Genomic DNA, 25,195 nt, shown 5'->3' with positions numbered 1-25,195 from the left:
GGGAGGAGAGCAGCAAAGACTGAGTTTAAGGGAAGTCCTTCCTTCAGTGAATGAGAGAAAGGAACAGCCAGTTGAAGAGGCTGTAGAAACAGGAGTAAAATTTGTGTAATAATGGCCTGTTGTCCAAAGGCCAGAGGGGTTTCAAGAAAGGCAGCAGGTGGTAGAAACATCAAACATCACAGACAGATATTCAAGAAAATAGCATCTAAAGAGATTACTATGGATGGCTCTTAGCTGGGTCATGCAGTGACAAGGTTAATGTTGAATAAATAGAGAAGACTTGCATATGGAAGAAAACAGGGAAATTTTAGTAAGTAAAGGATTTCCTGATTTTATCTCTACAACAGACATAATTAGTATATTCTTTTTTTTTTAAGATTTTTTTTTTTTAATTTATTTGACAGACAGAGATCACAAGTAGGCAGAGAGGTAGGCAGAGGGAGAGAGGGGGAAGCAGGCTCTCTGCTGAGCAGGGAGCCCGATGCGGGGCTCGATCCCAGGACTCTGAGATCATGACCCAAGCCGAAGGCAGAGGCTTAACCCACTGAGCCACCCAGGCGCCCCTAGTATATTCTTAAACATTCCCTGATTTTTAGTTTTATATATTTATGAAGCATGCCTTTCAATTTATGTATTATACGTATTTAAAAAGCTGATGCTGAGAATGTTAGGTTTCAGAGATAAAAAACATAAATTTAGCCTGTCATTCTTTTTAATCATACTCAAAATGCAAGTCTAGTAGATAATTTTTCTTCCAAGGCTAATTCATTCTTTATCCCCAGGAATTTCATAAGTTCAATTCATCAGTCTTGTCCCTTCTCTGTCTTGGTATCTTGTACCTAATTAGTCCCCTACATCATAGCTTAAAAATAATTATAGACAAACAATTCAAAGGAAATCATTATTTTAAATGTTGTCACTTTCAATTTTGGAAGTCTGTTTCCAGTTATTAATTTATAGCATATGCTGGCATCAAAATTCCCTAATGGTGATTACCATATGTATGTTTTATTAAAATGCACAGGAAAGACTCTAACCAGTCCAGCAGCTCAATTTCATTTATGAAGAATTCCTACTAGATGACTTTCCATAAATGCTGAGAAATAAATGAGACTAAAGGAACAGAGGTAAAGAGAAATTCTGTAAAAAAGTACTTATGAAGGAAAATGTTATAACACATAAAATTGACCAGTGCAACCATTCCAAATCAAAATTACCTTGATGTTAGGTCCATGATCAAAGGAGCGAGATTGATATAAAACGAAAGTCAAGCAAAGCTTTATTTTGCATCAAGCATCGAGAATCAAACCGACTATTCGGGCCCGCCTCTTACAGAGAGAGCCAACGACTCCTAGCCTCACAGACTAACTTTTATAGAGCAAAGGCCATGTGGTTGAGCCTGGCCACACACAGGTGGCCAATGAGAATGTAATACACAGAGAAAGCTGCACAGTCATGCTAGGTCCCACACAGGTGGCCAATTGAATTACAATTCACCCCATAGTAGCTATTTGAACTAGCCTATCACCTTGATCAGAATTGGAGCCCAAAAGGCGGGGCCCCACTCCTTGGTAGCTAGGGAGACAGTATGCCCGCCCCACTGATTGGATGTCTCCACCTGGCCCGACTCATCCCTGCATTCAGGCTCTGTTATCTCCACCTGACCTGACCTGCCCTTGTATTTGGGCTCTGTTATCAGGGACTGATTGACCATATTTTACTGGTTTCCTGGACTTGCTTTTAAGTAAGTTCCCCTGGGTGAGGGGAGGCGGTGGGGGCGAGGGGAGCAGGGGACGGGTCAATTTAAGTTTTACTGCATACACAACAAAATCGCTGTTCAACTGAGATAAAATCGCTCTGGTTAAATAGGCCCTTACACTTGACAAAACAGCAGAGGAAGTCTAATATGATGAATTGTTTAAGATCCCTGATTCTGCTTTTTGATAAGCCTGGGTTCCATAGACATCTCTGATCTTTACTAGCGTCTTTAAGCTTTAGAATCTTCAACACTCTATCAGAATAAATATACCTATACCGCCTAAGATTTTGGAGCAAAGTGATGCCCACAAATTACTTATTAGAACTTTGGAAACACCCAATTAAAAAGCTACAGTAATTATTATCACTATTGTTTGTATTGTTGTTACTAGCTGTGATATATTTGAGCGACCCTTCAACATACCGTAATCACATGCTAAAATCACATATGAAAGTGCTTCATCTGCTCCCGTATCATAATACAGAGACTTCATGTTTCTCAGGAAGCTCTTCACATAACCCAGTGGTTGTAGGTTGTGACATGTTAGAAGGATGGTCAGGCCAACTCTTGGCATCATTAGATTTGAATGCCCTTATCTTGATTGATCTCTGGATAGTGTATGTACAGAAAACCAGATGATATTTTTCTAAAAAGAGTGCTGAAAATAAAATAATCATCCATGATGACAAAGGAGAAAATATGCTAAAATTTCATACTTAAGTCTTGCAACACTAAATGGAAAATTTGCATTTAACACTGTCTTTTGATAACTGGAGAGGGAAAATCCACACTTTATGTATAGGTAGGAAGATATGGTCCCCATTCTCTGATGTGGACTAAATTGACTCTTCCCCACTGTGCTTGTGATGGTTATTTGGTTAGAAGCAACATACCTCCTCTGACTGACTTATACTAAAAAGAGCTTACCAGAAGAGTACTTGGTGGCTTACATAATCAAAGGAGAGGCTGAAGAGGATCTAAAGAAGGACACAGTCCGAGGTAAGCTTTGGCAATCTTGGTCAGAAACTCGAAACACTGCTTTTGGGGACAATGCCATCAAGACACCTGGGATCACACACCTTCAAGCTAAGGTCAAGAGACTGAGGGGGATCTGACGCACCTAAGCTGATGACAGACAAATAAAATAAAATAAAATTCTACTTTACTTTTTCAAAAACCAATTTAGGACCTAGCTGTGGTTGACTGAGATGCCCAGGAAGGCAGTGTGGGGACAGCCCTAGAAGAGAGACTCGCTCCTTGAAAGTTACAGGACGAGATTGCGTGTTCTGTCGTAACGAAGACTTAGCTTCCATTTTTACTGTGACTGATGCTTGAAAGTTTAAGTAGCTGATTACTTGAACCTTTGAAAGTTTATAAGTTTCTGTTGCTTCAAAAAAATTATTTTATCCTCTGAGAAGTTTTGGAAGAGATTAAAGATAATGCTTGCATGTAATGACATAGTGCAGGGACTCGGCACCCCTATTTGACAAGTATTCATTAAGTACTTTCTAAGGACTAAAATTAGCCTGTTCGTTGCACTAAATTGTTGTTGTTAAATGGCTTCTAAAATCTGCAAAAAGCTAATTATTAAATATGTTGTGTACCAGATGACTAATGAGGGAAGCAAAGATCTACAGATAAAGAGTAATTAGATTATGTTTGGCAAGGTCACCTTTCTCTTTATTCATCACTTCTGGTTAAGTGTTCCCAAGGAAGTCACAAGTGCCTGGGGAGATACTATCTTAAAGACAAACAAGCAAACAAGTAAAAAAATTTATTTTATTTCTGGGGGAAAATACATGCTTGGCTAGCATCTGCCCAAGCTTGTCGATGCAGAAAAAGTAGAGATGTCCCCGGTGTCTCCCCAGGCTCTTTAGATAGAAGACATGATATTTTGGGAAAGGCATACAAAGGAATCAATGAAGTTTCTTTCAAGATTTTTCATTTCTGTGAATAGTGTGTTTTTCATAATTTGTTTTCCATTTCCCCTTTCCACATTTTTAATACTAAGTTTCTCTTCATTATAAAGGTATTATTGTGGGATGCCTGGGTGGCTCAGTCAATAAGCATCTGTCTTTGGCTCAGATTGTGATCCCAGGGTCATAGAATCCAGCCCCACATTATTCTCCCTGCTCAGCAGGGAGTCTGCTTTTCCCTCTCCTGCTCCTCCTGCTTGTGTTCCCTCTCTGACTATCTCTCTTCCTCTCTCAAATAAATAAATAAATAATAGCTTAAGAATAAATAAATAAAATTATTATTACTATATAAGATGTGATATGTATGTGTGTATGTATATATATATATATATATATATACACATATATAAAGAAAATAATGTATAATCCTACACTTCTGAATATTTTTAAAATTTGCTTATTTCTGTCAGTCTTTTTTCCTGGGGCTACACACACAGACACACACATATATATACACACACACACATTTTGGTCATGCATTTTCTGTTTAGAATCTTGGGCTTTGTATTTCCATTTAGTGTTATATCAAAAATATTTTTATGTCATTAAGTACTCTTCAAAAAATACAATTTCAGTGGTTGTTTCATGACATGATGAAGGACGCAGCTGAGCAGCCAGATGAAGAGATACAGAGGACGAGGTCTGAAAGGAGCTTCCTGCTGCTGGAGTTCCGGTGCTCCACCCACCCTGGTGGATGGAGCACATTTGTGCTCATAATCCGGAAGCTCTCCACACCTCATACTGCTGGGATTTTGGGGAGGCTTCATCATATAAAAGGCATGACAGATTATTAATTCCATTTCTAGGCCCTTTGCAGTCTCCAAAGAATGGGCAGCGGCCCTGATGGTTCTGAGCTTCTAATGACAGCTCGGGATCTCTGGTGACTAGTGCCATCCCAGAGACAACCAAGAGTGGCCTCATTAGAACAAAAGACATTCCTCTCACCCAAGAATTCCAGCAGATTCAGAAGTTCCATGTCAGATGCTCCTGTCACTCAGGAAATTAGGTATTCTGTAGGAGCTCTGTGTCAGGAAACAGGCCAAAGACTAAGTGTTAGAACAAAACATGCTCCTAGCACCCCTAATGACAAGGAGTTTTAGGAGCTCTGTATCAGGAGTAGGGGCAGAATCCAATATATATATTTCTTATTATTTCACATATAATTATCCCATATATACATTTGTAGTACTGATAAGTATTCACATGTACTTTGATGTAATCTACTCACTATGCAAATGTTTTGAAAATAACATGTATGCCAAAATGCTTTTCAATTTTTAGGGACAACAACTCTGTTGCTTTACATTTTTCTGGTGATGGCAAGCACATGCTTGTCTGTTGTAACATCTGATAACCAAAACAAGCCTATTGTTTTTCAACAAAGTTATAGATGAGAAAAATCAGGGTTTTTTTTTCCTCGTCTGGATTCATTCAAAACATACCCCAGTATGTGGAAAAGGGATTTCTGGTTTGTTATTGTTGTTGTTGTTTTTCATTTTGTTACGTTGGTTTGTTTGAGAGAGAGAGAGTGAATGACTGAACAGGAGTGGAGGTGGAGAGGGAGAGAGAGAATCTTGAGCCCCCTGACCTGGGGCTCTTTCTCACGACCCTGAGATCATGACCTGAGCCAAAATCAAGAGTCTGGTGCTTCACTGAGTGAGCCACCCACGTACCCCAGGATTTCTCATTTTAAATTCATGATGTTTCTACTTTACCTCAAGTTCCCACAAAGCAGGGATGAAGGATGTTTTCAGCAAAAAATATACAGAAATACTTCCACTGAGCAGATTTAATTTTAAGCCAGATTAACTACAGTGTCTTTTCACCTATCTTCCTGATGCACTGGAGAAGCAGACTCATTTTGCCTGACCCATTCTGTCACTGTATTCTCAGCCTTCAGGAGGGTTCTAAAGACTTAGAAACCCTAGACGTTGCCTAGTGAATTGTTCATTCTTCCTGTGGTTTTAGGCATAAATGTACGTATACCCTAATATAAATTAAAAATTTATGCCAGCGGACCCAGACTCTCCTAGCTCCCCATAAACCACAAATTTTAGAGAGGTTTAGGGATTATGTTGGGTTTTTTAAATTACCCAAACTGAAGGGAGGCCATAAAGTGAAATGGTCAGGAGTACATGTTGGCAGGGGTTTGGGTCTGAATCTTCCACCTCTTCTGGTTGTACAGTCTTAGACACCTCGTTTAATCTCTCCAAGCCCCATTCCCTGCGTGGATAAGATGGGGGTAATCAGTTACAGCGTTATTATGGGGATAAATTGCAGGAAGTCACCGAAAAGCATTTAGCTTAGAGACATCTCAACTTTTCAGGAGTTAGTGTCGCCATTGCTTTGGTGTGCTCCGGCTGGTAAAGCGAAATACCACAGATTAGGTGGTGTAAAGAACAGAAATGCATTTCCTCGCCATTCTGGGGGCTAGAGGTCCAAGATCAAGGTGACATCAGGGTTGGTTTCTGGTGACACCCCTCTTCCTGGCTCATACCTGGCCACCTTTGGGCTGTGTCCTCACAGGGGATGGAGACAGACAGGGTCAGGGGCAGAGACAGAGAGACTGAGAGAAAGAGAGGTGGGGGGATGGGAGGAGAGTGTGCTAGCTCTCTTCTCTCTTCTTAAAAGGACACTAATCCTTTTGGGCCAGGGTCCCACCCTGTAACCTCATGTAACCTTAATTACGTCCATAATGGCTATATTTCTAAATACAGTCACATCAGGGATTGGGGCCTCGACATACAAAGGTAGGGGAGACATAGCTCAGTCCATAACCGCCGTTTAGTGACTGCCATCAGTAATGCTGTTTGTAGAGGAAGAAGAGCTCTGGTTATTACCATGCATGTATTATCACCGAATTGGGCTTTTCTTGAATTTGTCATTGCCAAGCACCCTAAAACTTTCCTATTTCATAAATATAGTATCTTCCCTGAATTCTAAAGTTTTAAATAAATCACCAGTATCCTTTTTGTTGGCAGAATAATGCTCCCTCCCCCAAGAGATGCCCATGTCCTAAGCCCCAGAGTGTGTGGCTATGCCACGTTACATGGCACAGGGTTCCCAGAAGTTTCCTAAACTCAGGATACAAGATGGGTCGATTCTCCTGGCTTATCTGAGTGGGCTCCATGCAATTACAAGGGTACCTATAAGTAAAAGAAGGCAGGGCAGTCAGTGTGAGGGTAATGCTGGTGGGAGACTCCATGGGTCATAGGTGCCTTTGAACTGGAAGGAGATGAGAGCCAGGGAGGGGAGGGAGGCAGTGGGTGAAGCTGGGGAGGGCAAGAAAACAGCTCCATCTCCCAAGCCCACAGAGAGGAATGCAGGCCTGCCTACATCTTATTTTAGTCCAGGAGGACCCCTCGGACCTACAGAACCATAATATAATATACTTGTATTGTGTGAGCATTAATTTACAGAAACAATAGGAAACTCAAACGATGCCCGTATTTTCTCTTCATTAATGAGCAGAGGCTAATGTTCATGCTCTCAATTACTTCAGCATATTATTTTAAATGCTCTCTCCCCCTCTTTCAGCAAAGTGCCACAGGCGTTTTTAAATCCTTCAAATTATTGGTCATTTTTCTTCCACTTGTGACCAACTGTAGGAGAGGTGATTACAATAGCCCACCCTCTGAAATAGAGGTATCTTCCTACTCAGAAATCTTTTATTTCACTTCTACCATTTGCAAGCCTATATTCTAGTCTCTAAAGATAGTCACCTGATTTTTTATTAGAAATTTTTTGTTGTTGTTCTTATGGAGAGAGACTGGATACAAATTTCAGCCATGCTTGAATAGAAAGTCTGACTCACCCTTATAGGCATTGACCTAACTCTTTAAGTCTTACTTTCTTTATCTGAAAATGACAGTATCTACTTCATGGATCACTTAAAAGATTTTAAAAGAGATACTGGAAACAAAGCAGCTAGTGCAGGGGCTAACACAGAAAAACTATGCTAACAGAGAGGAATGAGCCTCCTTCTCTTCCATTAAAATACAATAAACCACAGTTGGCTTATTAATCTTTTCTTGCCGGATTCTTCTTTACCTACTTCAATGTAGGAAACAAGAACATGTTTCTTTCTGGTTGTGTGTTTGGGGTTATGCACGATAATTCAAGACTGACTATCTGACGTGAATCACTACAGTCCATGTATCTTTTCAAGTGCTTAGAAGATTGCTTTTCCAAGACATGATCATTTTGTTGGTTAGCCTTTTTTGGTCTCTTTATTTACATATTTTACCAGAATTACCAACCATTGCTTCTCTTGAAATAAAACAGCTTTAGGCTAGTGGTCCCTGGGTAGTCGGTTGAGCATCTGACTCTTGGTTTCAGCTCAGGTCATGATCTCAGGCTTGTGAGATCCAGCCCCACAGAGGGCTTCATGCTCATCAGGGAATCTGCTTAAGATTCTCTCCCTCTGCCCAACACCCCACCCCCCAGAATAAATAAATCTCAAAAAAATATATTAAAAAATAGCTTTAGGCTTAAAGTATACTTTTTAACTGTACATTTAAAAAAATACCAAGGTTATTTAATGGTATACTCAAGTATAACTGTTTGTTCTCAGCTATGTATCTGCATTTAAGGAAAAAAGGATTCATGTCAGGCTCGTAACGTCAGAATATTTTTATGTCAGATATTGTATAGTGTGTCTGTATTTCTCAAAGAGAAAGCTTTTCAAAATGAGTTTGGCAAATTGCGGTCTTGTCCTATAAACAAAAGTATGGGTACTGAAGACACTTTTACTGTATTTCTATTATTTCATTACTACTTAAATTCTTCTAGATGCAGGAAAAAAATACCTTATTTGATGGTCCCTATACAATATCCCATACAAAACAATTTTCTTTTATAATTCAGTGCTAGGAAATTTCATTATTTTAATTTTTTTAAGGAAATTTTATTTTTAAATTCTGTGGCCTTGGTATTCTTCCTCCTTCTGGTGGTAATAGTGTTGCTAATACTTTCCCTTCCCTGACCGTCAGTAAACTGAGTCATATGGGAAATGGTGAAGCCACTTATAATTGCTTGTTTAATCTCGTTGGCTATGTATGATTACTGCCCTGTTATTGATGAGAAACTGTAGCTCAGAAAAGATCAGCAACCTTTGGCAATGAGGGCCTTTGGGGTTGGTCTTTTTAGAAAGCTAACCAGGGACCTGAAATCTCTTTAACATTTCTACTGATACTACCATTGAGCAGGGACTCGTGACAACACCTTCAGGGGCTTCCTTCCTTCTCAGGGTCTGGTTACTCTTTATAGGTCACAGGTGGTTATCATAAAAGACACCGCCCCACACACACATAGGGCAGGGTGGTTCCGGTTATTCTCTGATCTCTGGCTTTCCCATGCCTCCACACTTTCAGGATTTCTGTGAGCCTTTGCACATATCTATCCCTCCCTACCTCGGCCCACCTATCATTTCCTCATTCTCCCTGGAACAGTAACCCTAACTGCCCTTAGCAAATGGGACGATGACTGCTCTGGCTGCTTCCTGCTGAAATGGGGGGGTGTGCTGTGCCACAGTTAGAGTCTGTCCCGGGCTAGGTCCAGGGACCCGAGGTATGGCTCCAGGGGTCATGATGGGCAGCAAAGGGTCCGTGCATCAGCACATGCAAAAGGATGAGCATAAAACAAGTATTAGGCCCTAAATTATGATCACATCTATGAGATAAGAGCCCTAATTTCCAATTTTGTCAAATAGATCTGTGGACATCTTGATCTTGATTGATCACAGATGTTCCCTATTAATTGGGACACATACCAGGAGTTAATTGTAATGTTAAAACAACATGTGTAGGTACCTGGGGGCTCAGTTGTTAAGTGTCTGCCTTTGGCTCAGGTCATGATCCCCAGGTTTTGGGATTGAGGCCCACATCGGGTTCCCTGCTTGGTGGAAGCCTCCTTCTCCCTCTCCCACTCCCCCTGCTTGTGCTTCCTCTCTTTCTGTGTGTGTGTGTGTCTGTGTCTGTGTCAAATAAATAAATAAAATATATTAAAAAAAAAACACATGTGAGGTTATTTTTCACATCCAAAATGGTGAAGCAATATTAGACAGTCTCCAGAATTCCTTCTCTGACTTCATTTAACTCTTGGCTGAGTGCATCCAGGGCCTGAGAAGTATCATTTTGAGTCCTGCTGAGCAAGCATCTGGTTTTGCCTATTATATGCTCAGTCCTAAGTAAGTCCTGGGAGTCCCATAGTGAGCTCTGAGGCTCTCTTTAACCTGGGGAGCTGTTGGATACATGGTTAAAGCCTTTGTTTCCAATTGTAGGAGGTGGCTTCTAGGGTAAATGACTATCAGAGATGGAACCATCCAGGAGCCCTACTAGTTTAGGAAGTTTTTACCCATTTTAGTTTTGATCTTAAAGATACTGAATACATGTATTTGTCCTAGAAGTCCTTTTTATGAGACTCCTGGAGGATGAACCTTATTTTGCAAGCAAATAAGAACAATTATAAATGACAGATTCAGAAATGGACATTGTTAATGAGAATTCATTAGTATGCAATGGACAAAGGAGCTCCATTATTTCTGTGTCACATAACACTTCAATAGCCAGAATGTCCAGTGAGGACCTTATACCAGACTGTAACTACCAAACAAGTCTGATTAGTCAACAAGACTGTGTTCACGACTTAAATCTTGGAGAAGATTGTTAAAACATTAGAAAGTTTTAAGGCACCTGCCTAATAAATAGGATTAGGGATTTCAAAGACCTGATAAAGGCAAACCATAGAAACTGGTTTTTCTTAGCAGCCAAAGAGAAAATAGCTGTTTACATTCTACCAAAAAGAGCACCAACAACTCAAGAAAACTTTTGTGTTTTTAACAGAGATAGCAGAATTTCAGTCTTACACTGATGTACTTATATCATCTATTCCAATCTTAGTCTGTCCTGACCACACCGAAAATTCCTTTCCAAAGATTTCCCTTCACAAACCTACAACTTTGTTTTGCATTCCAAGTTTGTCTCAAGCTATTTCTCTGCAAACAACCAGTTTCATTTAGGACAGAATTGCTTTCTTTTACCTTCAACACAAATGCATTCCCATGCCTTATATCTTTCTTACACATCTCCTACTTTTCTACACACAGAGTTGCCAAATTTTGCACTTTTAGAAATCTTAGTTTCCAGTAAAAGTAGTAACCAATGGTGAACCATTACACCAGAATTTTCAGATGGCAAATTTATGAACCCATTGAGCATAAAATATGTTAACCAGAGATGTAAATATCCTCAGTTTCTTCGGAGTAAGTAGTTAGAAGCACAAACCTACATCCAGTCATCAGTGACTGAACACCTTATTGTATTTGGAAAAGACCTAGAGATCCAATGAATTTAATCCCAAAGACCTTGAAAGATATTTTCACAATTTCCTATGAAAACTTGGATGAGACATACAATTAACCATCATTTTAGCCATGATTTTGCTAACAAATTGGAACAGAGATAACACGAGCTTATTTGACCTTCAGCAAACCTTGGCAGAATTATGAGCTTCACATTTAATGATGATAACTTTAAAGACATGTACTTGAAATTTAGTTTAAATCCCAAGTTTTGTTCCCAGTTGGGTCCACTTTTCATTGTGTTTGTTCCCCATTGTCAAGCTTCACCTGAGACACAGGAGGAGAGACCTGAGAGAGCCCATTATGCAGGCTGCACCCAAGGTACAGAAACAGGAGGGGGTGGGGCAGACAGAAGGGGCAAGTGCTGCTGGGAGACAAGAGCAAAGGGTTCCCAGTTCTAAAGCTCATCCACTTGGAAAGATGCATAATTGCCTTGTTTTCCCACCAACAAGTGGAGTTAGGCAGTCCCTGTCCAGCTGGAGAAGACAGGGAACAAAACAAAGGGAATTTCAGCAGCTGCTTGGAAATATTCCTCAAAGTCCAGGACCTGAGGCCAACTAACCACAGTTGGCTCCAATTATCGCCATTAACCTGAGAAAGGAAAGAGGGGGAAGCCTTCACATCTAGTAGTAGGAACAGTGAGGGGCAGGGAAAAGTCAGCATCCCCTTGCTGGGGAGGCCTGTGTTTCCTCCAGCAACTTAGGTTTATTGGGAGGAGGATTATTTAGACACTGATCCAGTCGGTCAGGAGGGAGATTACTAGCCAACATGTTTGGGTAAACACCTTCTGCAAGAGGCCTTTATGTCAGGGCCCTGATTTGGAGCCCTGAAAGCCTGGATGGATCCAGGATTCCTTAGTCTACCTGCCCAGTTTCCCACTGTGGCCATACAGTGAGCCTTACAGGAACTCAACCCTTTCCTAAACTTGCAATGCTGGTTGTCTCCAGTGGGTTAAAAGGCACCCCAGAGGAGAATCCTTGGGGACTGAAGAGACCATGCCTTGCCACAAAGGTCACGCCTGATTTTACCTTGCCTTGAAGAACCTGACCTGTTTAACCCCTGGAAAACACTAGAAAGTTTCTTGTTTGTTTGTTTGTTTGTTTAACACTAGAAAGTTTTACAAGGGGAATTACCCAGTTTTGCAGCACCTAATCCAGGAGTCCCCGCGGAGAATGGTTTCCCATCTTGCGATCCTAGTAGGCGTTACTGGTGCATGTTGGGAAGGTGACTGTGAAGGCGTCCCTACATCCAGCTCTCCCCTGTGAACCAAGGCGTCCCCTGGTTTCCTACCCAGTGTGAAACAGTGGCTTAACACCTTGGGGTGAGGGGGGATCAGGCCAGCAGGAGTAGCCACTCTGATCCGTTCTGTCACCTGATCTTCCTTTTCTCCTCTGGATGTACCCCTAAAAAATCTGGCCTAATCATAAAGGCTTAGCGAGCTTAACAGTTTAAACTTGGATTCAGTTATGTTCCCTCGCTTCTCCCCTGGGCGCTTTTTCTGTCCCTATACCTGAGGTCCCATTCATAAGCCTGGCCCTATTGAGGGGTGCAGACCCCGAGATGTAGCATCATCATTTCATATTTCTCTTGTTGAAACAAGAAAGTCCAACTACATGACCCACTAAAGTCCCAGCCGCTAAGGCAACCAGTGGAGGAATTGGCTGGGGTCTGCAGCTCTCTCCTTCATGCCCCGTGTTGTCCAGTAAATTCCCAGGAAACACTGGGCTCCCTCTGACTTATCATGTAAGGAGATAGCTCTAATCTGGCTTGCCGATAACCTGGGTTTTGATCCCTGGTCGTGATTAAACCTAAACTGTACCTAACAGAGAAACCTATCTTACTAAGCAACAAAAAGTGAGGAAAAGATTTTCCTCCTAAGTCCTCATAAAAAGACATTTTTAAATGAAAAAACAAAACAAAACAAACAAACAAACAAAAACCCTTCTATCTGCATAGGCAGCATTCTTCCCCCATCTGACAAAGTCAGCGGGACCGTGGAACCCATAACATTTCAAGGTGCTTAGAGAAGGGATGACGGAGGATAAAGGACCCTGAACGGAGTCCCTGGCTGGACGGGCCTGCTGCTCCTCGGAGACTGGAAGGACCTGACACAACGTCCCTGAGGCAGGAGCAGGTCCTTTAAGATAAGGCAATGAGCAGAAAGCAGCTGCGTCAGGTGAGGCCGGCATTCCCTCCGTCGGAGGAAGGGGACCGACCACACCTTTCTCCAGAAGCCTAAGACCGAGCCCTAAGACCGGCGCCTGCGCGGCTCGCCTCCAGCCGGCCCACAGGTGCGGGTTTTGCTGTTTATGGGAAGAGGTCGGCTGAGGGACAGCCCTCGCTCAGGAAAGAGTTCGCTCTCTGCTCCTCCTCGGGTGGACGTGGTCCTGGGTTTTGGCACCAAAATGATGTGGGAGAGCGAGGTTTTTGTCTTGGGAGCCGAAGAATGAATCTCGAGGACGACAGAGTGAGTAAAGCGGTAGAAGTTTATTAAGTGAAGATGTAGATAAAGCTCTCAAGAGCGAGAGGGGTCCCACAGGGTTGCTGACAAAGGCCTTTAGGGTTGGTCTTTTTAGAAAGCTACCGAGGGACCTGAAATCTCTATAAAATTTCTACCGATATCACCATTGAGCAGGGACTCGTGATAACCCCTTCAGTGGCTTCCTTCCTTCCCAGGGTCTGGGTGTTCGTTGGTCCCAGGTGATTATCATAAAAGATCCCCCCCCCCCCCCATTTAGGGCAGGGTGTTCCTAGGGCAAGGTATTCGGGTTATTCCTTTATCTCTGGTTTTCCCGCACTTCCACATGTTTGGGATTTCTGTGAGCCTGATGGCCTGGCCCCGTCCATCTCTCCCTACCTAGCCCCACTTGTAACTTCCCCACTTACAGGTCCTATGTTAAGCTGAGCTGTGGAGAGAGCTGGAGTTTAATAGACACAAAAGAATTAAAACAGTGTTTACTGTTTATTCTGGATGGAAACAGAGTGAGCTGAAAGTCATAACCATTGCCTCCCAAAGCCTTTAAATGTATGGGTTCTGTCTCACAGGATTAAGGAGAGCTTGCCATACCAATGAAAAGAAACAATGTTGCAGTCTCAGCTTTTGTTTTTTCTGGTTAATGTTTACAGAGAAACTTAAGTTCATTAAGTGTTCCTAATGGGAAAATATGTTATAGGGATACAAAGCCAAACTTCAGTTGGAATTGAGAATATTACTGTTCCTAATTATCTCCCCATCACTGTTCTGGTAACATTGTCAATGTCATCATTTTCTTGACAAAAAGATTTACCCCAAAACAGGTATATATTATAGTAATCTGAGTGTCTGAAGCCAATGGTTACAGGCAGTTTTGTCCTTAATTCAGTTATTCACCTTGCAGCAAACACATACACAAAATGTATGTTTTAGATACAAGCAATTAAAATCATGCAAAGGCTAATTAAATCAACTGTCAGAGCTCAATAACAAAAGTATTAAAATGAACCTCAAAAGATTTAATCTCTCTTGCCTAGCTACTGAAAATAGTGTGTATAAATATAACCAAGTACAATTCTTGCAGAGCAGAAAGCTGAAAACCAAAAAGGCAGTGGCTTTTCTCATGCTAATGTACTTAATAATTTATTTTTCAAAAGAGCATGTAAATATATTGTATTCCTACAAATTCCATCTAATAAACACAACAAAACCTATTTCTTCCATGCTTTTCTCAAATCAGCCTATTTTTTTAACTGAATAACTATCCATAAACCCCTTAGTAAGATCCGATTAAGTTCTTATCTCAGATGATCCTTTTGTTCTTAAACACTATTTAAAGAATCAGTCATTTATCTGGCATATACACTAGGGCAGAAGAATGCCGAGGAAATTAACAGTAGTATAAATAACATAAATCCTGAGTCATTCCAAATAGTCCTTAGACTTATGAAATGATTTCAGAGCCTCTATTCTCCTAATATCTGTATTTTTAAAAAATCTGTTTTCTTTGAGAGAGGTGCTCAACATTTGAGAGAGGTGCAACATTTATTTGTTCAGTACTATGATTTTTTTTAAGGGCTTGAAATCTATTATTTATGGGGATAAAATACAGCGATTCATTTTATTTAAGTGGATACTGGGTGGGAGGGGACGGTAGCAATTCTAGTCTAAATCAACATTTATTGAACACTTACCATGTGGAAGTCCCAGTGCTTCCAGAGAATTAATTTGTCAGTCAAACATATACAAAAGTAGTATCAATGGAAAAACAGTGTAAAAAGGTGTGTGTGTGTGTGTGTGTGTGTGTCTGTGTGATGTGATTTCATGAGGAACTAATCATTTTTTTTTTTTTTTGGCACCAGCAGAATAACCAAGTAAGTCTGGTATTCCAAGAATTTTGAAAGTTCTCTGCAATGGAATCATCAGAGAATATAAGTCATTTTCCGTCTTTTTGATACATTTCAAAAAAAAATCTATTTAATGCATTAGACCATGAAGAATATATAACAATAAGAAAAACAGCCCTTGCCTCCAAGGTTTTAGAGTCTAGTGTATGTTATCTAATCAGACTAAGCTCCTGTAATCCTAAGGATGACAGTAGTTATTTCTTTGATGTATTTATCAGTGATAATTAGAGATGTGTTTGGAGCTCAGCTCCTTCAGATGGAGGCAATGTCAAGAGCAGAGGCCAAGGGGCAGTGACAGGAGTGCGGGAGAACAAGATCAAACCCCTGACTTGAAAGAACTCAGCCCCAGGGGGGAGGGCCATCATATGATTGCATAATTTCAGCCTGTTTTGATTGAGTCCTGCATTAAAGATGTGTGCCTGCAGGTGGACCCATGACACGGTTTTTTTTAATGTATCCACAGTCTTTCCATTTATTTACTCCTCTAACCTCTCTTATTTTAAACTGGGGTTTTTCAGCATCATTGCTATCCACAGTTTGGGCTGTTTTTTTTGTGGTTTTTTTTTTGTTTTTCTTTTTGCTCTGGGGGCCTGTTGCTGTTCATCACAGGATGTTCCTCAGCATCCCTGGCCTCTACTTACTCAACCCCCCTACCTACCTTCCCTTTGCAGTTATTGCCACCACAATTGTCTCCAGATGGGCAAAGTCAACCATGGCCGAGAACCACGGCTTTAACTCCTTAGACAGCTGTTCAGAAAGTCTTTCTTGAGAACCCAGTGCAATGTAGGCAGTAGGTTTGTCGTGTGGACAGAAGAAACAGATTGATCTTGAGAATAATAGGGGATTCCTGGGAAAACTAACAGCCCAGTGTTAATTATTGAAAGAAAAGAAAGAAGGAAAGATAATCACAAACTAAATGTGGTCTTGAAAAACATGGAGTCAAGTTGAATTAGTGGTATTTTTGAACATCACTTAGTGTTTGAACACTTTTTTCCTTGTTCAGATTGCCTAAGGGAACAGAGGGCTCTTCCCAAAGGTTCTGTTCTGACTCCTAGTTTCTTCCCTGAGCTTTACTCTTAAGCAGTTCCATTTTTTCTTTCTTCAAACTAAGGAGATGTGTCACATTCCCTCAAGGGAGTGGTCCCTTCTGGAACATCTTGGCTTACTGAAGCCAAAGGTGCTGCCCAAAGAAGAGGTTCTCTCCTACAAAATTGGAGGAAAAAGAATGTCATTTGAGGAGGGAAATGAGGCAATGAGCCCCCAAGTACAAAGGAAGAGTACAATGTTCCTAACCAAAACACATGCCAAATAAATCCACCCCCTGCCCCAGCTTGTAATGTCCTTTGGCCCCTGTGGGGCTCCTCCCAGTCCTTGCAGAAGGGGAGGGCAGGGTGTGTCTGACATCTGGCACTGGTGTTGCTCTTCTCACACTGTTCTCCCATCCATTTTATCAAAGTATCACTTTCCTGTTTTCCCTCAGCATTTTTCTGTTTCTGTTACATGCTTCACAGCTACCTTAAAGGATATATTGACCAAAAAAAAAAAAAAAAAAAAAAAATCGATTGTGCAAGTACTCTTAAAAAGATAAGAACTGTATTTCCTTAAAGGAATTTAAATCAGAGTTACTTCCAAATTTCTGCCTTTGAAATCCTCAAAACCCAAAATCAGTGGAAGACCAGGATAGCGCCCTAAGTCTGTATGCAAGCATTGTGAAAGTGTGTAAGCTAAGGAAGCCACTGGTGTCACTCACATGGTACGTCCATGAGTCAGAACATGTGAGTGAGTGATATTCTAGGGATTAAACCACCTGGGTGTATTTTATTTATTTTGTGACTGCCAGGTATTTATTTTACAGTCGCTTCTTAGACCTATCAAAATTCTTTTCCAGCTTTATTTGGGTATACTTAGCAAATAAAATTATTAAGGTGTTTAATTCGGTGATTCGATACATGTATATATTATGAAGTGATTTATGACAATCAAGTTATTTCTCACTTCCTGTCAGTCTTCATGGTGTTCACTAGAGCCTCAGAACAAAGTTGTCTTGTCACTGAACGTTTGTCTGTTTGATCAACAATACCTACCCCCCCATGCCCCACCTTGGTGTCCCTTACCACTCTGTCTGTTTCTTTGAGTTCTGTTTGTCCTCATTCCATGTGTGAAATGAGGTCATACAGTATTTGTCTGTCAGACTGACTTAATTTGGCAAAATGCCCTGCAGTTTCTTCCACAGACTGCCCCCCCCCCCTTGCCCTGACTTCATTTTCTTCCTTAGGACATGTATCCTTAAGACACTCTTTTATCTTCTGACCAAATCTGACCCCTTGACCATTAGAGGACATTTCTTAAAGTGGGTACAGGTAAATTCCAAGCACCTGAGAGGACATTGTGTTTCACACAATGCATTGTGAACTCATAAAATTGATTATCCTGAGGAGGATGCCTGGACTGGAATCATCACCAGCAAAGGCAAAACACTGAAATGTATTGATCAGTTGATGTATTTATGTGTTTACTTGCTCAGTGTGATATAGAACAGGCCATCAAATACTTGCTGGGAAAACTGGGGAGTCAGATCATAAACCCTGCACGAAAGTCCTCTGGGACAGTGTGGAGGGCTGTGTGAGAACTCAGGCAGGGTGCAGAGGCTCCTAATTACAAAAAGGGAAGGAGTTTATAATTGTAATCTTTAAAGTGTTGTTTGCAGTCAATCAAAAGTGTTGGCTGCAATCAACCTGAAACTTCTTTTCACCCATGTTAGGGCACACAAACTGGCCCTTTTCCCAAGAATCTAGAGATGTCAGTGTTTGAGTCCTACTGTCACATAGTGGGTTCCAGTCTCAGCCAAACCATCTGCCAAAGAGAATACGCACCAGCCCTGGGCCAGCCCCTCACCTCGTTCTCCTGTCAGTGTTCTGCATGAAAATGAGAATAACAGTAGTTGTGATAACAGCTCTATCTATCTCCTAGGACCAGATTCTCCTGCAAAGCTTGGTGCAATTGGCAGCCACATACTGCCCAATAACCATTAGCTCCCAGTATTGAATTTTTGCTAGACCTGGGAGGACCATATGAAGATGTGAAACTGGGTTTAAATTCCTCAACAAATAATGAGAACTAAGGAGCTATCATAATAAGAAAACATTTATATTTATGGTTTATATTTGGACAGTCATGATGAAAATAGATTTTTAAATGGGTTCCTGTAGATGTAAAGAAAAGAATTATTCATACTGTTAATCACACTTCGGTGCTGCCTTTTTTTTTGTTTTGTTTTTTCCCTTTCTAATTTGTGGGGGCTCCTGGCTGGCTCATTGGGTGGAGTATGTGATTTTAGATATCGAGGTTATGGGGGTCAAGTCCCACATTGGGTGTAGAGATTATTTAAAAATAAAATCCTTAAGGAGTACTGATGTGGCTCAGCCGGTTAAGCATCTGCCTTCAGCTCAGGTCATGATCTCAGGGTCCTGGGGTCAAGTCCTGCATCAGACTCCTTGCTCAGTGGGGTGTCTGCTTCTCCCTCTCTCTAAGCCCTGTTCCCTACCCCCTGCTTGTACCCTGTCTCTCTCTCTAAAATAAATAAGTATAACCTTATAAAATAAAATAAAATCTTATAAAAAATAACTTTAAAAATAAAATAAAATTGTGATTGCACAACATTCCAGTGTGTGAAATGCAATAAGACTGTAATGATTATGATAACGTTATTGGGTATAAAAATAGCCCAGGATGAAACTGACATGGAACGCATTATATACTAAGTAAATATAAAATACCTATAATGTTTTCTTTCCATTTATTTTCTGGCAGATGAGCCAGAAATTATACAGCTCAGTAACACAGAGTTATGATCCAATTCTAGTTAAATTTTTGTCAAACTGCAGAGTTGTTAGGCAAATATTTAAAAAACCAAGAGGAGAAACTAACCCATATTGTGTTGAAAAGACATTAGAGGCAAGAAGAAGAGCAGCCAATAAAAAACTGAGAGAATTGGGTATGTTACATGCTGCTTATTATTATTATTATTACTATTACTGTTATTATATAAACCTAAAAATGCCCAAATCTGGCAAAGGAAAATTACAAGAAAAACTTAAACAGATAATCCAGTCCTGTGATTACTCTCCATCATCATGCTTGCTCTCCTCACATAATTTATGGCATGGAAGTACCATCACACTTTACTTTACTGTTTATTTAAAGCACCAAGTGATACAGAGACCGTATCAGTATCAAAGCAAATATGGACTTAAGCACAACTGATAGGAAAGCATGCTATTTTACATGGTAATGATGATTTTTGTGAGATGAGTATTTTGTCAAAGGAAACCTTGAAAAAGTTTAGTCTGGTGGTTAAAGCAGGATAAATTATTTTACAGATTATTTGTACCCATTGAATGTCATTAGTGTAAGTAGATATTTATCTCAGTGTTTCTACGGATGTTAATTTTATTAGAGATTTTTAATAACTACTAAACATATATTTTAAAATATTTTTATTGCAGTCTCTGGAATTTATAAAATGTATACATGTAATATGTTTATGAACATGTAAGTGTCACTTCAGATTACAACACTGATTCTCATGTTATTTTTCCCAATACTTAACAGTTGCTTTTTAAAAGATTATCTAAAGCACAATTGTTCCTGACGGCATAATATGTTATGCCTGGGACTTAACCTTCTGTCATCATCTTATAAAGTATCAGGAGAAAAGCAGATAAATTTCAGCACATAAATTTTTTCCTTTACAGTGAGTTTAAAATCAGCCTTCACTTTCTCAAGTATTGCCAATAGGGACCATAACTAATGTGGTCATTAATTAAAAACATTTAAAAAAAGCTTAAAGGTGATAATTGTAGTTTGGAATTCCTTTTGTTAAAACATGTTAAATTTAGAGCTGTTAGGTCCTTTGATTCTAGAGAGAAAGCTGGTCAGTTAGTAAGATGAAAGTGGTGTTCATTTTGGCCAACCTTGGCTGGTGGCCCACCAGGGGGCAGCTCAGAGCACTTCCCCACCCCAATACACAGCAGGCTAACTGCCATTAGCCTTGCTTCTCTGCGGGGCACCATCTCTGTTGAGCTAACACACTCTCCTCCCCATTCCAACTCCTCCAGGTCAGGGATGGCTAGAAAGAGACAAATAAGAGGGAAACTAAATGGGTAGCAGCAGGGTAGGGTTAAAACCTCCGGGAAAATAACTCTTTCACCTCTCTGACCTTTTCTCCAGGCAAGCAGAAAGCAGCCTGTTTTTCAGTTCTAAGACAATGCAGGTTATTCCTTTGTGTACTTAATCGACACAGATCTACTACTGTACACCCATGATATGCCTATGGTGCTATAGATCGGTGTTACTTTGTTGTAGTTGGAGCTATGATAAAGCAGCAACTTTAAGTTTCTCCTGATAAATAATTTGTAGCTCAATTGCCCTATATTTGATCCTAATTGAAATATATGAGCAAAGTTCACATTGGTAAGACATCAGAATGCTTCTATCATTTCAGTCTACTTGTTGCAAAGGGATTACCAAGCGATTCCTCATTTTTCCTGGTTTGTAAATTATTTTTAAGTATTGTTTTAAGATTTTATTTATTTTTTTGTTTTGTTTTGTTTTGTTTTGTTTTTATTGTTCTCCATACTTTAACAGACCAGGAGATTTGAAATCAGAAGGCCAGCCAATATGATTGACACCCAAGTCTGGGCTCCTTCACTGATATTTTTTTAAATTTTTTATTAACATATAATGTATTATTTGCCCCAGGGGTCTGTGAATCCTCAGGATTACACATTTCACAGCACTTACCATAGCACATACCCTCCTCAATGTCCATAACCCACACCCTCTCCCTAACCCCCACCCCCCAGCAGCCCTCATTTTGTTTTGTGAGATTAAGAGTCTCTTATGGTTTGTCCCCTTCCTGATCCCATCTTGTTTCATTTTTTCCCTCCCTTCCCCCCACAGACTCCCCCTGCCTCTCAGATTCCTCAATCAGAGATCATATGATAATTGTCTTTCTCTGATTGACTTATTTCACTTAGCATAACACCTTCTAGTTTCATCCATGTCATTGCAAATGACAAGATCTCTTTTTTTTTTTTTTGGTGGCTGCATAGTATTTTGATACACACACACACATCTTTATTTGCGAGAGACACAGAGAGCACAGGAGGAGAGGAGAAACAGACTCCCCACTGAGCAGGGGGCCCTGACACAGGGCTCCATCCCAGGAGCCAGAGATCATGCAGAAGGCAGACATCTAACCAAGTGAGCCACCCAGGCGCCCAGTTATTTTTGTATATTGGGTTTCCTGTAGAGGGTTATTCGTGGACTAGTGACAGGTGCTACATTTTTTCATTAGAGTGATGATGATGATGGAGGGAGTGAGATTCTAACATTTAATGATGAAATGTGTTCTTTATGGCATATTTAGTATGGTAGACATCACACCCCAGTGTAGATGACTCACACGACCTCACTGATCTCTCCAGCTATACTTTTTTCAGTGGCTAAAGTAACATTATGATTAAACTTGGTTTCTCTTTGTAGAAATAAACCCCTCACCCAACCACTGTTTACTTTTCATCCTAAAAATAAAAAAAGAAAATATTGTACATTTTTATTTTTTTAAAGATTTTATTTATTTGACAGAGATCACAAGTAGGCAGAGAAGCAGGCAGAGAGAGAGGGGGAGACAGGCTCCCCGTTGAGCAGAGAGCCCAATGCGGGGCTCAATCCCAGAGATCATGACCTGAGCTGAAGGCAGAGGCTTAACCCACTGAGCCACCCAGGTGCCCCAATATTGTACATTTTTAAACTGAGAGACTATCAATGCTAGTTTTACACTTAAGGAAAAAAATATTGTTTTTAGTTGATGTCAGTTTCTCTTATTTCATAAATGTATTTATGTATTTGTGTCACTTTGGTGTAGTTGGTAGTGTGTGTGAAATGTTTGCGAGCATGAACAGTTGAATTGTTTCATTAAAATCAGCAGAACACAATACTTTAGTGCCTATTAAATCAAGTAAAATGAATTACCAAGACATTGTAATTAAAAGAAATAACAGCAATTTCACATTATTGGCCCAGAAGCATCATTATCCGTGTCCTCTGTGGACCTCAGGGAATTAAACTTGCCATTCAGGAATGACTTTCTCATTTAAGCCATTTCCATTGTTTGAGAGAGAGAGAGGAAAAAAAGCAAGTATAGTAAGTATTTACTTCAGTGCATTTTTTCTAGTGAATAGCCACCAATTAAAAATATATTATTTCTTATCCTCCAGGCAATACGGCTAAAGTGTATATTGAGATTCAGGATGAAAATGATCATCCCCCAGTGTTTCAGAAAAAATTCTACATTGGAGGTGTATCTGAAGATGCAAGAATGTTTACTTCTGTGCTCAGAGTTAAGGTACGAAAACATTTATTAAGATACCGAACTAACGTTAAAACAAAGAGCTCAGACTTTGCAGATAAAGTGTAACCATGTAGTTTGTATTGACTGAGTACTTATTCATGTTGTTTAAACAAAAGTCTGAAACTCAGAGATACATGAGTTTAATTAGCCAAACTAAATACAGAATAGTTATGAGGCAAATACTGTGCAACTTTTATGTTCTATTTTTACTGTGAAAATAGGAAAAATTACTTATGATAATTTACTCTGAATAAGATATTAAATCATTAAAATGTATGGCTCCCAGGAAATTTGTATGCTTCTCATAGGTTTAATTCAGGGTAACTCCAAAGATTTGCAAAGTGGAGTTTCTAGTGGCAAATATAAAATTACTGTTTTTCTAATAGAAGGAATCATGTGATAAATTATTTTTTTCTGCAGCATTTTTTAAAATTAAAAATCTGAGATAAATGTAAAACATAACACTACTAATTTTAGCACTTTACTAAAAGTTAAAAAAACTCAGATATATCAGAAAAAAATCACAAACCTACTTAGACTTTTTTTGTTTTAAAAATTAATTTATTTGACAGAGAGAGAGTACAATCAGGGGAACAGGCAGAGGGAGTGCGAGAAGCAGGATCCCACTGAGCAAGGAGCCCAACGTGGGGCTGGATCCCAAGACTCTGAGATCATGACCTGAACCAAAGATCATGACCTGAGCTGCCCAGGCACCCCTACCTAGAATTTTTTAAAAGCCAACATCCAAGACAAAAGTTGATAATTCTTCATTTCTCTCCAATAAGTCATCCTCAAATATGTTGAAAGATTTTATAAATGGTTAGCAGCATATAAAGTTACAATAGGTTTGTTACTGAGAAATAAATTGATAAATACTGTATTACATTGGGGAGAAATTTTAGAAGCTAGAACATTTTGGATTATTTTAAGATTTTATTTATTTATTTGTCACAGAGCTAGAACACAAGAGTGGTGTAAGGGGCAGAGGGAGAAGCAGACTCCCCATTGAGCAAGGAGCCCAGTATGGGGCTCAGTCCCACGACCCCAGGATCATGACCTGAGCTGAAGGCAGACGACACTTCACCAACTGAGCCATGCAAGCCTCCCAGCATTTCATATTCTTAATTACAGTTATTTTTCTAAAAGTATTTTAAGAATATTTTTTAAATAGCATTAATACACACGCATAAAACCTAAATTTCCCTGGGTGAATCCAACTGGTGGTTGCATCTACTTTCAGTCATGATCAATGAGTTGCCTTTCTTTTCTTGATAATAGGGGAACTATGAGTAGAACTCTTCTTACACATAGCCTTTTCGTCTTATGTACAGAGAAGTATGAAAGAGGAAAATCAGCCAAGCAAATGAACATGTATAGTGTGCTTGCCAAATAGCTCCTTCATAGTGCCAAAAACTGACTCCTGATCAGAATTCCCCTTCAAACTAAAAGTGGTCCACAAATGGTCAACACATTATATGTAAATCGCATGATTTGCAAGTAAAAAACAACTCCAAAGGAGTTTTACATTTTTGTCCCATGAAGTGTTGATTGGTTCAGTTCATTCATTTAGTTGGCAAACACTTTTTTGAGTACTCATAGTGTGTACTGTTCTTGAAGTTGAACTTAGAGCAGTTCAAAAAAACAAACAAAAACAGCATTACCATTCTAGTACTTCAAACCAGTGAAAGAAACACGTCACTGATGGATAAAATCAGTAACTACTTAGTACAAAGTCATGTATGTGGTCAAGGGCAAGACTTGTGGATTCCTAGGTCAGGAGTATTCTGCTCGTTCCTCTGTCCAGTCCCTCAAGCCTGTGGGAGCCTGGAGGTCAGCATGGCTGGAAGATTGGTTGGAGATGAAATTCGAAATGTGGCCCAGGACCAGAACATGGGGTTTACCCTCGACGTGTTAGAAAGGAAGTCTTTGAATGGTTTTTTTCAGAGATGTGACATAACCCGATGTAAGGGGATTATTCCAGATGTGCAGGGTTAGTGTAGGGGTGGTGGACAGCGTTTTCGGACAAGAGGAGCCACAGAGCCCAATGTATTACTTTCCAGAAGAGACATGACAGTGGGCTGAACCACAGTGGTGGTTTGGGGTCATGGTCAGGAGGGAGTCCAAGATAGCAAAGAGGATATGCTGATGGATCGTATGTGGGGCATGAGAGAAAATCAAGAATGACCCTTAGGTTTTGTTCCAAGCAGGTCCCCATCCCTCCCCCAGGTACTGTCATAGCAGGCATCAAGAGTTCATTTTTGGAGATTTTTAATAAGGCAAGGCAGTCAGAGATGCTGATCTAGATT

General features: G+C 40.1%; 1 protein-coding gene across 1 annotated transcript in view; it reads left to right on the top strand.

Moving 5' to 3' along the window:
* The window catches only part of PCDH15 (protocadherin related 15), a 1,700,294-nt gene that overhangs the window by 1,564,361 nt on the left and 110,738 nt on the right, over nt 1–25,195 (top strand). The window contains exon 28 of the mRNA XM_082719991.1: nt 22,756–22,883. Within this exon, the coding sequence (XP_082576117.1) occupies nt 22,756–22,883 (128 nt within the window). The remainder of the gene's footprint in view (nt 1–22,755; nt 22,884–25,195) is intronic.

The sequence above is a fragment of the Mustela nivalis genome, assembly GCF_964662115.1.
Source record: "Mustela nivalis genome assembly, chromosome: 2".
In the NCBI taxonomy this organism is placed as follows: Eukaryota; Metazoa; Chordata; class Mammalia; order Carnivora; family Mustelidae; genus Mustela; species Mustela nivalis.
The sequence above is the reverse complement of the archived record's forward strand: the minus strand, read 5'-3'. Positions and strand labels throughout refer to the sequence as shown.